General features: G+C 33.1%; 3 protein-coding genes across 3 annotated transcripts in view; 1 reads left to right on the forward strand and 2 right to left on the reverse strand.

Annotated features, from left to right (window-relative positions):
• LOC149526203 (secreted RxLR effector protein 161-like) overlaps positions 1-4,266 on the forward strand; it is a 9,429-nt gene extending 5,163 nt beyond the window's left edge. Inside the window, exon 2 of the mRNA XM_089785706.1 lies at positions 3,917-4,266. Within this exon, the coding sequence (XP_089641832.1) occupies positions 3,917-4,266 (350 nt within the window). The remainder of the gene's footprint in view (positions 1-3,916) is intronic.
• A 4,769-nt stretch (positions 4,267-9,035) lies between these two features.
• On the reverse strand, positions 9,036-9,932 carry LOC110428756 (transcription factor MYB72-like). Its single transcript, XM_021444670.1, has 3 exons — positions 9,797-9,932; positions 9,592-9,721; positions 9,036-9,513 (listed from the first exon to the last, which is right to left on the reverse strand). The coding sequence occupies exons 1-3, from the start codon at positions 9,930-9,932 to the stop codon at positions 9,036-9,038; spliced, it is 744 nt and encodes a 247-aa protein (XP_021300345.1).
• A 3,531-nt stretch (positions 9,933-13,463) lies between these two features.
• On the reverse strand, positions 13,464-14,409 carry LOC110428757 (transcription factor MYB63-like). The gene is made up of 3 exons (XM_021444671.1): positions 14,274-14,409; positions 14,008-14,137; positions 13,464-13,914 (listed from the first exon to the last, which is right to left on the reverse strand). The coding sequence occupies exons 1-3, from the start codon at positions 14,407-14,409 to the stop codon at positions 13,464-13,466; spliced, it is 717 nt and encodes a 238-aa protein (XP_021300346.1).
• Positions 14,410-14,792: the final 383 nt, after the last annotated feature.

Consider the following 14,792-nt stretch of genomic DNA (forward strand, 5'->3'; position numbering starts at 1 on the left):
GGCTTGCACCTAAAAACAAGAATTAAACCTTTTATCTCCCTTTTTCCATCTAAAGAAGGAAAACAGTAAATACAAAAGATTCATGAATTAAGCAGGCCATTCTTATACCTACTAGTTAACCGATTTGCCAAGAAAAAATCCTAGAATTTGACCTACAACAACGAGAGATGGAAAGAAAAATAACAATCTTTGTTGAGTTCTTATTTATGAGTCATCCATTTTAGCTTCAATGATGTTTCCTTTGATGCTTTACCTTGAAGAGAGGAGAACAAATATAGTGAAACAAACTTGTCAAGAAAAATAAGTGACTTGAGCCATATAGGGTTTTGAATAGGCAGATTAATATAACAATTACAAGCTACACAAACGAAAGGAAATATATTGGAGTTCAAGAATGGTTAAAAGGAAAGTGGATTGATCAAGGAATGTACAACAATGTAGCTCAATAATCTTACCGTGACCAAGATTAGGAGAATTAGTTCTGTGAGTGCTTTGTAATCTCCTGTTTTAGGGTCTATCTCTATGTCAAGATTTGAGATCACACTGGCCTATGCTAGTGCTGCAAAACCAAAACTCGAGCAAAATTTCTCAGTAACCTAGGTCGGTCTCTTGCTTGAGGCCAAATATGAAGGTGTAGCTGATTTTATAGCACCTCCAAAAATAGATGTTGGCTCCATACATAAGCATATGTAGAACAATAAATGTGAACAAGCTGCAAAATAGTTGAAGTATCCTTTGTCAAGCACATAATAGTCCAATATCATTAGAAGAAACAGAGTTCTAAAATTGAAAGTCCTCACTATTAGAGATGAAACATGCATTAACTAAGCATGCATTTATGTTATCTTTTACTTTACTTGTATTTTGCTTCATTGTACTGGTTATTAGGTGAATTATACCAGTTGACATAAGGTGTCTTTCTGCATGTTAAAGTTAATAACACTTGTCCTTATTGTAAACAAGTGTTAACCAAATGTTGTTTGTATATATTTTGAGTTTGTTAACTAATGAATCATCTTTCTCTTTATCCGCTGCTCTATTCTCTTAGTTCCTCTCCCCATATAGTCAACACCATTATTTTTTATCTTTTTCTTCTTACTTTCATATCATGGTATCAGAGCTTATAACTTATCTGTGCACTTGTTAAAACTCATTTTTTACTCATCAAAGGTTTATTTCTAAGCACAATGTTAGCCTCAACTATCACACAGCAAATAGCACCCATTTTCGATGGCTCCAACTATCCTATTTGGGCCACTAGAATGAAAGCATTCCTTAGAGGAGTCAATCTATGAAATGCAGTAGAAACGAGACAGAAGTACTAACATTGAAAGATAATGCCACACCAGAGAAAGTGAAGTAACATGAAGAGGGTATAGCAAAGAAATATAGAGCCGTATCCTTTATACACTCAACTATTATTGAGTTTATTTTCAGTCAAATCATGGGATGCGAGATAGTAAAACAAGCTTGAAATAAGCTTGAAGAAGAGTTTTTAGGATCTATGGAAAACAAGTAGATTCGACTTTAGAACCTCAAAAGGTAATATGAATTGTTGAGTATGAAAGACAGTCAAACTGTGCAAGAGTTTATTGGTGCTATGATGAAGGTGGTGAATCAAATTCGATTGTTGGGAGAGACTGTATATGATGATAAAGTTGTGGATAAAGTTTTTATAAGCTTGTCTGAAAGGTTTGATGCTACTGTATCATCCTTGGAACATGTACAAGACATTTCTCAGCTCACCAAATCATACTTGGTGAACATTTAAAAGTTGATGAACAAAAGAGAGCTGCTAGAAAGAATGAAAAAACTGACCTTGCCTTCATTACTTGAATGAAAGGTAAGGCACATGCAGAAACCTCAACAAAGAAAAATGTAAGCAAGATCAAGGATAAGGAGAACGGAAGTACTCAAGGTTGAAAAGGTCAACACAGAAGGACTAGATTCCTTGTTTGTCCTTATTGCAAAAAAAGGAGTCATATTGAGGCATATTGCTAGTTCAGGCCTGATGTAAAGTGTAATGCATACAAATAGTTAGGTCACGTAGAGAGGGTTTGTAAGAACAAATCTAATGCAAATGAAAGGATCACTAATGCAGTTGAGAATGTTCAATCTTCATAAGAGCAACTCTTCATGGCTACCTACAATAATATGACTGATATGCACAATGGCTACTGGACAGTGGCAGCTCAAATCAAGTGACACCAAATTCAATGTTATTCACTCAACTTGATACATGTTATCATTCTAAAGTGAAAATTGGAAATAGAATGTACTTGAATGCTGTTGGCAAAGGAACAATGGGCATAAAAACTCCATTTAGTCAGAGGTATGTTGATAATGTTCTTTTAGTTCCAAACATAGCACATAATGTGCTTAGTGTAGGATAGATGATGGAAAAACATTATACACTTATGTTTAAAGATAGTTTTTGTACTATTTATGATCCATCTGGTGATCTATTAGTGAATGTGCCAATGAGAAATAGGTGTTTTCTTGTTAATTTGACTGATGCATCCATGCAAGTCAGTTCTAGCAACACTGATATATCTTCACTTTGGCACAAGAGATTTAGTCATTGTAGCTACAATTATGTAAATCAACTATATTCTCTAAAGTTAGTTGAGAAGCTACTTAAGCCAGGTATATCATCATCAGTTTGCAATATCTGCAAGTCTGGCAAATAGACTAGTAAGCCATATCCTTCGGCTAGCTTGACAAGATCAAAGAGTAGGCTCAATTTGGTCCACTCAGATATTGTATGAATTATGAGCCAAGAATCTCTAAGTGGCAATAAGTATTTTATAATCTTTGTTGATGATTTCAATAGAATGACTTGGATATACTTTCTTAAATTTAAGCATGAAGCCTTTGAAGTGTTCATCAAATTTAAGGCCATGGTTGAAAATGAGACTACTTTGAAGTTGAAGTGCTTGAGATCAGACAATGATGGGAAGTATAGCTCATCATGATTTGAGAGATATCTTGAAGTTGATGGGATACATCATCAGCTCACAGTCCCTCACTCACCTCAACAAAATAGAGTAAGTGAAAGAAAGAGCAAGTCAACTTTAGATATAGGGAGATGTTTGTTGTTTGAAAAATATCTTCCTAAGAAATTTTGGGCAGAAGCTTGTAGTACAGTTGTTTATCTGCTCAATAGATTACCTACATAGGCTTTGTCAAGAATTACTCCTTATGAAGCTTGGTACAACAGCAACCCTTCAGTTGATCATCTTATGGTATTTGGAAGTCTCTGCTATCATCAAGTTCTTGAAACTTACAGAACCAAGCTTGATTCTAAATTAGAAATAGAAATATTCTTTAGCTACAGTAAGCAGTCCAAAGGGTACAGATTATATCTTGTAAAATCAAATAAAGTCATTGTATCCAAAATTGTAATCTTTGATGAAAATGCAAGATGGAACTGAAGGAAAACTAAATAAAAAACAGTGGGGTCTCCATTCAAAATTGAACTTCATGAACCAATTGAAACTGAAACTGAAGTTGCAAATCAAATGCCAAAAATAGATGATGATGATGACATTATGCAATGAGAGATATTCAAAGACTTGATTATATTTATCACAGAAGCTTGATGCTTATATTAGAGCCGGACTCTTATCAAGCTGTTGTAGAATTTTAGTATGTTTGACTTAGGCTTGATGAACTATTTTCTTGGGATGCAAATATGACAAACAAGTAAAGGCATTTTTGTGTCACAAAGAAATTACATAAGAGATATCTTGATCAAGTTTCACATGAGCAACTGCAAGTCTATTTCCACTCAACTTGTAGTAAATCAAAAGCTGACTGTAGATGATGGATGCAACTCAAGGATGCTATTTGCTATAGAAGTCTTATTGGAAGTTTCTCTACATCTGTTCAACTTGACCTGAGTTAATGTATTTAGTAAGGCTTCTATTCAAGTTCATGAGAGAGCCCTTTGACATTCATTTTGCTGCAGCCAAATGCATTCTCAGATATCTGAATGGCAATATTCACCATGGTCTATTTTTTGAAAGGTTGAACGAGATTAATCTGATTGGATATTCAAACAGTTACCGGGCAAGAAGTGTTGATGACTCCAAGAATACATCTGGTTACATTTTCTCCTTAAGCAATGGAGCTATCTCCTGGAATTCACACAAGCAAGTGGTGACTGCAAAATCATCAGTTGAGGCAGAGTATATAGTAGCCAATGCTACTACTAATCAAGCTATTTGGTTAAGGAAGATATTGAAGGAGTTAACTTTTATATAGAAAACTTCTACAAGTATTTTTTTTTATAGCAAGTCTGCAATAGCTATCACACCTTGTGTTTCATGGTAAAACTAAACGCGTAAAGGTTAAATTCCATGCCATCCGAGAAGCTGAAAGAAGTGGGGAAATTTTTCTTGGATATTATTCTTCTCTAAATTAGTTAGTAGATATTATGACTATGACTCTACCTAAGTCTAGATTTGAAACTTTAAGAACTAAATTGAATGTTGTCAATGCAGACTTTAAAGAGGAGTGTTAGAGATAAAGCATGCATTAACTGAGCATGCATTGATGTTATCTTTTGCTTTACTATGTATTTTGCTTTGTTGTGCTGATTATTAGGTGAATTATACCAGTTGACATGAGGCGTCTTTGTGCATGTTAAAGTTAAGAACACTTGCCCTTATTGTAAACAAGTGTTAACTAAATATTGCTTGTATATATTTTGAGTTTGCTGACTAATGAATCATCTTTCTCTTTATCCACTACTCTATTCTCTTCCTTCCTCTCCACACACAGTCAACACCATTGTTTTTATCTTTTTCTTCTTATTTTCATATCACTCACAAGGATTATGGATTCAATAAGAAAGCATAAGGCTATACATCAAAAGCAAAGAATCTTGTGCACTAATCATAATGAGGTTGTTATTTAATTAGAAACTCTAAATCCTAAGGTACTCAGCCAGATGCATAGGCATTGTATAATAGATTTAGAAATGTAATTAAAAATTTTCTGGCTTGAGGTAAGTCGATGGCAAAGCAATCACCTATAAAGCAGAAACATGCTTTCCATGTATTGAGCCTTTCCTTGCTTATCGAGGAGATTGCCTGCATGTACGATCAATATAAGAGCTAGTATCAAAGCTGCTATGTAGCCAACAAAAAGACTTGGAAATTTTCAATCAATGCATTCAACCTCGAGTTGAGTTTAGGAAACACCCTCAAAGCATTCTCTACTTGGAAGACCTTATTCCATACTAAATTGAGCATCTTACCAGTACAAAATGATATTATATGCCTTTCTTTCTTTGTTTTTGGTCTTAGCTTGTTCTTTCCTTTACTATGGCTTGAATTCGAAAAATGTTTGATGAATGTAGCTTCAACCCTGTCCATTAGCTTGGTTACCTTCAATTCCAAGTTGGTAGAGAAGTTTAGAAAAGGGATCAGGGACTCAAAAAAAGTTACCACAACTATTTTAAGAGAAATTTCTGTTTAGGAACACATGTATTTACTAATTTACATTACTAATAGGAAGTTTACAACATTATATTAGTAGTAATGAACTTTCAATATGAGGTTGCCAGTCTTGCACATTATCAATGAGGCACTTACTTCGTCAGAGCTGCCAAGATAGGAATTCTCCATTATTCTCATATAATTTCTTGATGCCTTTCTTAAAGTGATATATGACAATAGCAGAAAAAATTTGAGCATAAAGACCAACAGGCAACAGAGCCATAGTTGATTACCAAATAGAAAGGATTATAAAAGAAATACATGATAAAATTATATCTTAATACCTTATCTTATTTCTTCATGATTTTAGAGAATGATAATAATTCATGAACCTGTTCTCAAAGGTAAAAAAAAAAAGAAAAAGATTAAATTCTATTATTTAAAGATAAAAGATATAAAAGCAACCAAATCTATGGGCTTATTAGCCTCGGATACCTATAGTTCTTGATAAGCGTAAGTTTCTGATAAAATTCAATAAACGTCTGCTTCAGTTGCTTTTCAATTTTCTTCAGGTTTTCCTTACTAAAGTTTAGCTGTGTCTGTTTACTGATTGAAAAATGAGTCTGAATAGCTTCATTCAACTTCACATGGTTCCGCATGTTCATTGAACCAGATCTAATACTGGTAAGATTCTTGGGATTTTCTTCTTGAATGTGTTGGCTAATGTAATTGGTATGCTTGTCATTATCTTCAATTGAGTCATCCGATTGCAGTTTCACTTCAAATTCATTCATAGGAACCATTCCTGCACGTAGAATAAAGATTTCTTTCAATTTGATATGAAAATAAAGAAAAATGCTAAAACAATGGTGTTTTTTGTGAAACGTGTACAAGCATATCAAAAAGAAACCTTAAAACGCTAATAAAGCTATGTCTAAAGCATACCAATGCTTTTAGAATCGTGCAGCTGATCAAAGCCATAGAGGTTAAAATATTGGTCCAACTGGTTTGATTGATCGATTTAAAATTAAAAGAATCAAAACATATACACCACTTTAGTATACACCTCACCACACCTTGCCAAGTCTCATTTTAGTTGGCGGCTGGCGTGCCTCAACTTTTTCATAATTTTGGCAACATTGGCTGGACGGTCGGACCGGTTTACTGGTCACTCGTGACAATCACCCAAGCCGGTTTTGCTATTGAACCATCCATGCAGTGGACCCGAAGAGAAACTGTTTTGATCCGATGGGTCAATAGTAAAATCGACATCCAAGGAATTTTGATGAATCATTCTTGTTAAAATGATTCGCAATCTACCATTTTAAGATAATTATCACTGTTAAACTAAAATAATATCTATTGAATATGAATTAGATAAATGGAATGATTAAATCAAATAAATGTTAATTGGAAATGTAATTTCTTGGTAAAACTTCAAAACTGTTTTATATATCGAACAGAGTTGTGAGATGTTTAGTGGGGTTTGTCGTTGACATACAATGAGATAAGGTTGAGCAATTGGACAATTCAATCTGTCATACTTAAGAACTAAACTGATTAAATATATTTAAAAAATTGATTAAAACTGAATAAATATAAAAAAAGATCGAACTGATCAAACATCGAATTGGTCAGATTGGTTTACTTTGGATCAAAAGGACTAAAATTTTATCATTGTTTTGCAAATTAAAATATTCAATTCAATAAATTTCATCCATAATTTTAAAATATTAAATAAAAATTAGTAATGAAAATATACATTTTACATAAATATAAAAATAATATATATAATATTATATATATTTATATATAATATCAATTTGGTCTTCTGGTCAGCTTGGTTCAAAAATTTTAAAATTGAGAACCAAATATATAAGCTAGTTGAACCAAATTTTTTGACCAATACACCCAATGGATCTATTGGACGAATCGTTTTACTCAAAATGCATTCGATTTGGTCAAGTCATTAGTTCAGTCCAATCTTACTCACTCTTAGGATGAGAGATTTTGCAAGGTGATTTTAACTATGAGCAACAAAAACGTTGCATAAGTGATTGAAATGAAAACAGATGAGACCAATGTTAATTTAGATTTATCTTTGGCTATTAAATATCTGTTGAGGGAGGAATGGCTAGTCATTGTTATTTATATGTATTAGAAAACCAATTGTTTGGTGGATTTTCTGGTGAATATGACTTTTTTATATCTTGTCGATACCATGCTTATGAAAGATCTTCTTAGAGACACTATCAATTTAATTAAACCATATTATGAAAATTTTCATAAATTTATTATTTTTATTTTCTTCTAATAAAAAAATATATGCAATCTACCAATTACTAATGGCTAAACATACTTAGTTATACTTTTTTTTGTTAATTTATCTTAATTATAAAATGACTTTTAAACAAAAAAAAAAGGATAAATGTTGAAATAGAACAAAATGCATGAAAAGCCAAAGTTGAAACCTCATCTTGTGATCTTTGTGATCTATCCTAATTTCAATCTACAACCAATCTTGTAAAAGATGTAATCATACCTGTAAACCTGCCCTCTTACTAGGTTCAACCTTGTAATTGAACATTATAAAATTATGTTCAAATCCCACTAGTGAGATTGACCTGAAGCTTGGGCGGGCCGCCTAGTCATTGAATACCACTACTAGTATTGAAATACATGGCTCCTTGAGTTAATAAGATGGCGACAAGATATTTGAATAAGAACCTTTCGCTGAAGAGATGGGCTTTTCAATTTACTCTCTGCAGAAATTGGTGTTTTCCTTCCTGCTGCAAGGCAATCCTACATTTCTCCAGTTTTCATTTTGTTTGGCCACATATAGCTTTTCATCTTCCTGCTAAAATTCAATGATTCCAAGCTTCATACACCAGAGAAGCTAAAAGCTGGTTTTGCAAAACCTTGTTCGGCCTAGTTTTAGCTTTCTGGAATAATTTTGCTACTGCAAATGCTGGGGCCGAACAGGCTTTAATTCGTGATCTAGTTTTCTTTATTTCATTTTCTTGCTTCAATAGCTTGAATTCTTCACTAAAAAACATGAGCTGGAAGAATGTCAGATAATTAATCATTGTTAAACTGATTAATTAAAAGAATCAATGAATGTTTTGGTATCTCTTTCGAGAATTCTTTAAGCGTCTCATGGTTATATGACACCATCAATCGAAACAAGCTCGAGGATAATGCAGATAGCAATAACCCTTATAATGCTAGCATACAACCAGTATGGTGCGGCTGCATCAATATTCTTGCCTTGAGAGTACTAGATTGAGTAAATTTGACGTACAAGACTTGCCACTTGTAAACACATAGAGATCACACCAAGATATGACAGATACATATACATGTTTTTGGTTTCTAGTTCTACTAATTAAAATACTTTGGCGGCCTCTATGATCACATAATTTCACACACCAGCATAATTAGTATGTACAAATAGGTTTAATATCACCTTAAGCATCCAACATCTAATGCTTATTGACATCCAAACTCTCTGACACACAGCTCAAATCCCCCAAATTTTTTTTTTTTTTAGAAAGAAGGAAATGGGGAAGCGATCAGCTCACTCTTTGCGCACTAAATAAATGGATTGACCCAGAAATCATCCACAGGATTAGAGTAGGATTCATACAAATATATGGGTTCATGGAGCCACGGCTGAGAATTTGGCGGCATAGCTTGGCAATCCTCGGAGTCAAATGCTTCAACGGTCAGTGGCTGCTCCAGTAAACTCTGTATTTCCCAAGACTCTTGAGATGAAACAAAATTGTCCTCTGTGTATGTGTTCTCTGATGGATAAAATTCATAAGTGGCTGGCTGTGGGAAGTCCTCCAACGTAGGAATTGCCGAGTCCAACTCCAACAAAGTATTGAGGAATGAGGAATCAGCATCAAAGGAATTCTTCTGCTCGATTTCCATACATGAATTATTTCCTGTAGGTGATGTAGTTGCTGATGTTAAATTGTTCTCCACTCTTCTCTTCAAGCGAGTGTTCCAGTAGTTTTTTATATCATTGTCAGTTCTTTGTGGCAGCATTGCTGCAATTGCCGACCATCTGATAATTAAAACTTGAGTAATTCAGAAAAAGAAAAAAAAAATGCTTACTATAATCTTATGTTGTGTTGTTCCTAACCGATTTCCTATCATCTTTTGCAGGTGGACTATGGCTTCTTCTTCTTCCCTGGTGAAGTTTCCACGCTTTATGTTAGGCCTCAAGTAATTCATCCAACGAAGTCTGCAACTCTTCCCTGATCTTGACAAGCCTAGCAATCAAAAAGAAGTGCATGTAAATACTACATATAACTACAAAATCCTGATGAACTATAGATTTTTCATACCAGCATATTTGGGCATTTCATTCCAATTCCAAATGCCATGTCTCATGATATAGGTAATCAGCTTCTGATCTTCTTCAGGGCTCCATGTTCCTTTCTTTAGCAATGTTCTGCTCCAGGATATTGGTTGCCTCACCATCTTTGAGACTACTCTACAAGTTCTGCAAGCACGCACCTCAAAGCATCGGAATGATTTCTTCCACCATATCGAACTTGAATCTCTTGCTTCTATATATTTATACCATAAATGTTTCAAAGATTCTAATCATCCTGACAACTTGTCAAAGACACAGATTTAGTAATTTGTACGTTCCTTCCTAGCTTGTTGCTTTCTTTGAATACAATTTAGGGCAAAAAGGAGTTTACTTGGATAAAATTCCCCCATGGGTCTTTTTTTATTCTATTGGATTGGTAAGTAAAGATGAGACAACTGTAAAAGACAAAACAAAGAGTCGAGGGACTTTAAGTTGCATTTCTTGTTGTACATTGCATGTAACACACTTCACATGTGAATGTAGTGAGTGCATCGTCCAAAATGGGGGGCTAAGTATTAATTTATTAATTCTGGGAGTTAATTATAGAGAGGAAATTAATAAGATCAAGGATGACATGGTCTATATCAATTTCACGACGTTTGGCCTCTTTAGTAAAAGGGTCTGTACTCATTGCACAGCTGCGTATTCACGTCACTGCTTGCCTAATACCAAACTGTTTCTAGATTTTGATTTGCAATATCTATATATCTATTACTTTGCGTGCTAACTATAATCAAGGTAAAATCAACAAAGCTACTTCAAAATATTTTAAAAACATATTTTAATCCCTCTTATTTCAAAATAATGTTTTTGATCCTTTAATTATGAATACCATTAGTCAACATTTAAAAACATTATACCCAATACTACATAAATATTTTAAGATACAAATGTCCTTTTAAGTAATATTTGGTCATTTTTTCTTTTAAAATTTAATAAACTTCACTTTAATATTTAATAAATTTCAATATCTGACAAAGAAAAAAAAACTTAAAACTTAATATAATTCCATAATGAGATTTGTAAATGCAGTAATTTATCTCAATTTGATACTTAATAAAATTCAATATTTGACAAAGAGAAAAAAACGTAAAACTTTTTGTAAAAAGTAAATAAGTCAAAATCTTTTTATAACACCCTAAACCCCAATATCAAAGAACAAATTTTGGGAAAAATTTTTCAACAAAATTAGAGTAAAAAATTAATCTGTTGACCAGCATCATGAAATTTGAAATATCCATCATTAAATAAAAGATATACTTTTAATACATTCTTTTAAATGAAAAAAAATTCTCAAACTATTGGAGAAATAAAAAGTTTGATGATAAAAACTTTACCTCATGAAAGAAGTTTTTGATTTTTAAAACAATTACAACTTCAAATTTCTAAGCTTTCAAATCAAAATTTTTTAGGTGTTTTTTTTACATTACGGTTTTTAAGGGAGCAGAAAGCAAAATTTTTTAAAAAAGAGAACATGTTTAAATTTAAAAAATAATATAATAGGTATTTATATCTTAAAATATTTATGTACTATTAGATCTAATCTTTTTTAACGGTTGACTTACAGTGTTAACAATTAAGGGGGTCAACAACATCTTTTTGAAACAATAGGGAGCAAAGTGTCATTTTTAAATGTTTTGAAGGAATTTTTGAAAGTTTACCCGGATAACAAATATATTGAAGAAAGAGTATCAAGGTTCTCAAGAGAGTAACTCACATTGAGTCCATACCCAAGAGGTTGAGAAGAAAATGGAAAAATGAATTTAATTTAGAACTGATGGAGAAAAAAATGTGCAAAGTCTGTTCAATCTGTATATGTTATACAATAGGATGCATTTATCTTTCATCTAATGGACAACCCTTTCTAAGATTCGAATGTAAGATTTTCAAATAAAATGTTCAAGTCCTAACAATTGAGGTGGTCCTTACATTAATCTTATGCTTATTCTAGCATGTATCTTACAGACAATATTATGAAAGTTGATAAAAATATACCATACAGATAATAACCCAACAAAGTTCTGTGGCATAAACACATTTAAAAAATCAGATTTACATCTTAAAACATATCATTATATAATAAAACACCTCACAAATAAACCAACAACTAAACATCATTAAACTAGTAACTTTGACAAGAGAATGGAGTTTTATTTTGGACAAATTACTATTTGTTATTTGTCAAATTATTTTTATAGTGGCATAATTATAAATTTTTAATCTTGGAAAATTTATATTTTTGATAAGAGAATAAAATCATATTAATTAAAAAGTAATATTAATGCTATCTCAATTACAACCAATACACTATAGAGTTGTTTTTTTTTTTTATAAGATACACTATAAAGTTCATATACAAAAACATAATAAAATATAGAATGAAGTCAATACATATAACACTTGCCTACATAATTTTTCCCTTTCTCTATATCAATTCAGACTTTCTGAGTTATTTCCAATTTCCTTTGATCGTTTGAATCTCCTTTGTGTGAATCCAATAGGACTATTATTCTATTCTTCCACACATGATATCAAATTCCTTTCCTTGAAGTTTCCATGTAAGATTTACCAAAAAGCTATTTGCTCAAATTTTGACAGCCGAAATCTATGAAAGGAAAAGAGCCAATTCATATATAGCTGTTCTTCTTCAAGAGATTCAGTGCAGAAGTATTTTTAAAAAAAAAAAAGAATTTACTTAGAAATTTTCATTGTGAATTTCATAGTTATTTTTCTTTTCCAAAATGTCCTTAAGTTGAGCAAACATAGATCTAAGCTAAAGTCAGTCTGGGATATTGTCAAGGCTATGTAGATGGCACAAACATGTCCTCCCACCCTAGTTTTGACCATATGTAATATGATTTAAAATTATATTTTGACCATATATAATTTTTCATCTGCTTGCTGAAATTCAATGATCCTAAGCTTGACATACCGGACAAGCTAAAAGCTGGTTTTGCAAAACCTTGTTCGGCCTAATTATTGCTTTCGGGACTAAATTAGCTACTACAAAACCTGAGGCCAAACAGGCTTCAATTCATGATCTGGTTTTCTTTATTTCATTTCCTTGCTCGAATAACCTGAATTTCTTCCCCAACCTCACTAAACAACATGAGCTGGAAACATACCTGAGATAATTAATCGTTGTTAAGCTGATTAATTAAAACATTCAATGAATGCCTTGGTCATCCCTTTCGAAAATTCTATAAGTATTTCAAGATTCGAGGACACCATCAAACAAAACTAGCTCAAGAATGATGCAGAGAGCAATAACCCTAATAATGCTAGATTACAACCAGTATGGTGCGGCTGTATCAATATTCTTGGCTTAGAGTATTAGATTGAGTAAAGTTTCCGTTTTCTTCTTTTGTTTTTTTCTTTACAACTTACAAGACTTGCTACTTGTAAACCCATAGAGATGATCACCAAGATATGACACATACATATATATGTTTTTGGTTTCTAGTTCTGCTAATTAAAATACTTTCCAGCCTCTATGTTTACATGAGTGCACAAACCAGCATAATTAGTACGTTCAAATGGGATCAATATCACTTTAAGCATCCAATATCTAATGCTTATTGACTTCCATCCTCTCTAACGAATTGATCATGCTGACACAGCTCACTCTTCATGCACTAAATAAATGGATTGACCCTGAAATCATCCTCAGGATTATAGAAGGACTCATGGAGCCATAGCTGAGAATTTGGTGACAAGACTTGGCAATCTTCAGAATCAAAAGCTACTTCCGTCAGTGGCTGCTCCAGTAAACTCTGTATTTCCCAAGACTCTTGAGATGAAACAAAATTGTCCTCTACTGTGTAAGCGTTCTCTGATGGAGAAATTTCATAAGCGGCTGGTTCTGGGAAGTCCTTCAACGCTGAGTCCAACTCCACCAAAGTATTGAGGGATGAGGAATCAGCATCAGAGGAATTCTCCTGCTCAGGTTCGATACCTGAATTATTTGCTGTAGGTGATGCAGTTGCTGACGCTAAATTGTTCTCCACTCTTTTCTTCAAGCGAGTGTTCCAATAGTTTTTTATATCATTGTCAGTTCTTTGTAGCATTGCTGCAATTGCTGACCATCTGAATATTAAAGCTTGAGTAAATCAGATAAAACAAAACCCTAACTATAATTTTATGTTTTGTAAATATTGCTGTTGTTGTGCTACTACTAACCGATTTCCTAGCATCTTTTGCAGGTGGAATATGGTTTCTCCTTCTGCCTTGGTGAAGTTTCCACGCTTTATGTAAGGCCTCAAGTAATTCATCCAACGAAGTCTGCAACTCTTCCCTGGCCTTGACAAGCCTAGCAATCAAAAAGAAGAGCAAGTGACTACTATATATAACTAGAAAATCCTGATGAAATTTAAGTTTTAGTAAATCCGTATAGCTCGTTCTTGTTCATTGAAGTTAAACTTAAATGAACTAGAGATGTCTCATACCAGCATATTTGGGCATTTCATTCCAATTCCAAATGCCATATCTCATGATATAAGCAATCAACTTCTGATCTTCTTCAGGGCTCCATGTTCCTTTCATTAGAAATGTTCTGTTCCAGGATGTTGGTTGCCTCACCATCTTTGAGACTAGTCTACAAGTTCTGCAAGAAGGCACCTCAAAGCATGGAAATGAATTCTTCCACAATATCGAACTTTAATTCTATTTACACCTTAACTGTTTCAAAGATTCTAATCACCTGAACAACTAGTCAAAGACGACACAGGAGTAATAAATTTGTAGATTGTTGCTTTCTTCGAAGGAGTTTACTTGGAAAAAATTAATTCTTCAAGGGGTCTTTCTTTATCTATCGGATTGGTAAGTAAAGATGGGACAACAGTGGAAGACAAAACAAAGAGTCAGGTGACTTCACGTTGCATTTTTGTTTGTACACACTTCACATTTGAAGATAGCTATTTAGTGTAGCGTCTAAAATGGGGGGCTAACTATTAATTAATCGTTTA

This window comes from Theobroma umbraticum, unplaced genomic scaffold (assembly GCF_002168275.2).
Source record: "Theobroma umbraticum cultivar Fairchild unplaced genomic scaffold, ASM216827v3 scaffold_69.0, whole genome shotgun sequence".
Lineage (NCBI taxonomy): Eukaryota > Viridiplantae > Streptophyta > Magnoliopsida > Malvales > Malvaceae > Theobroma > Theobroma umbraticum.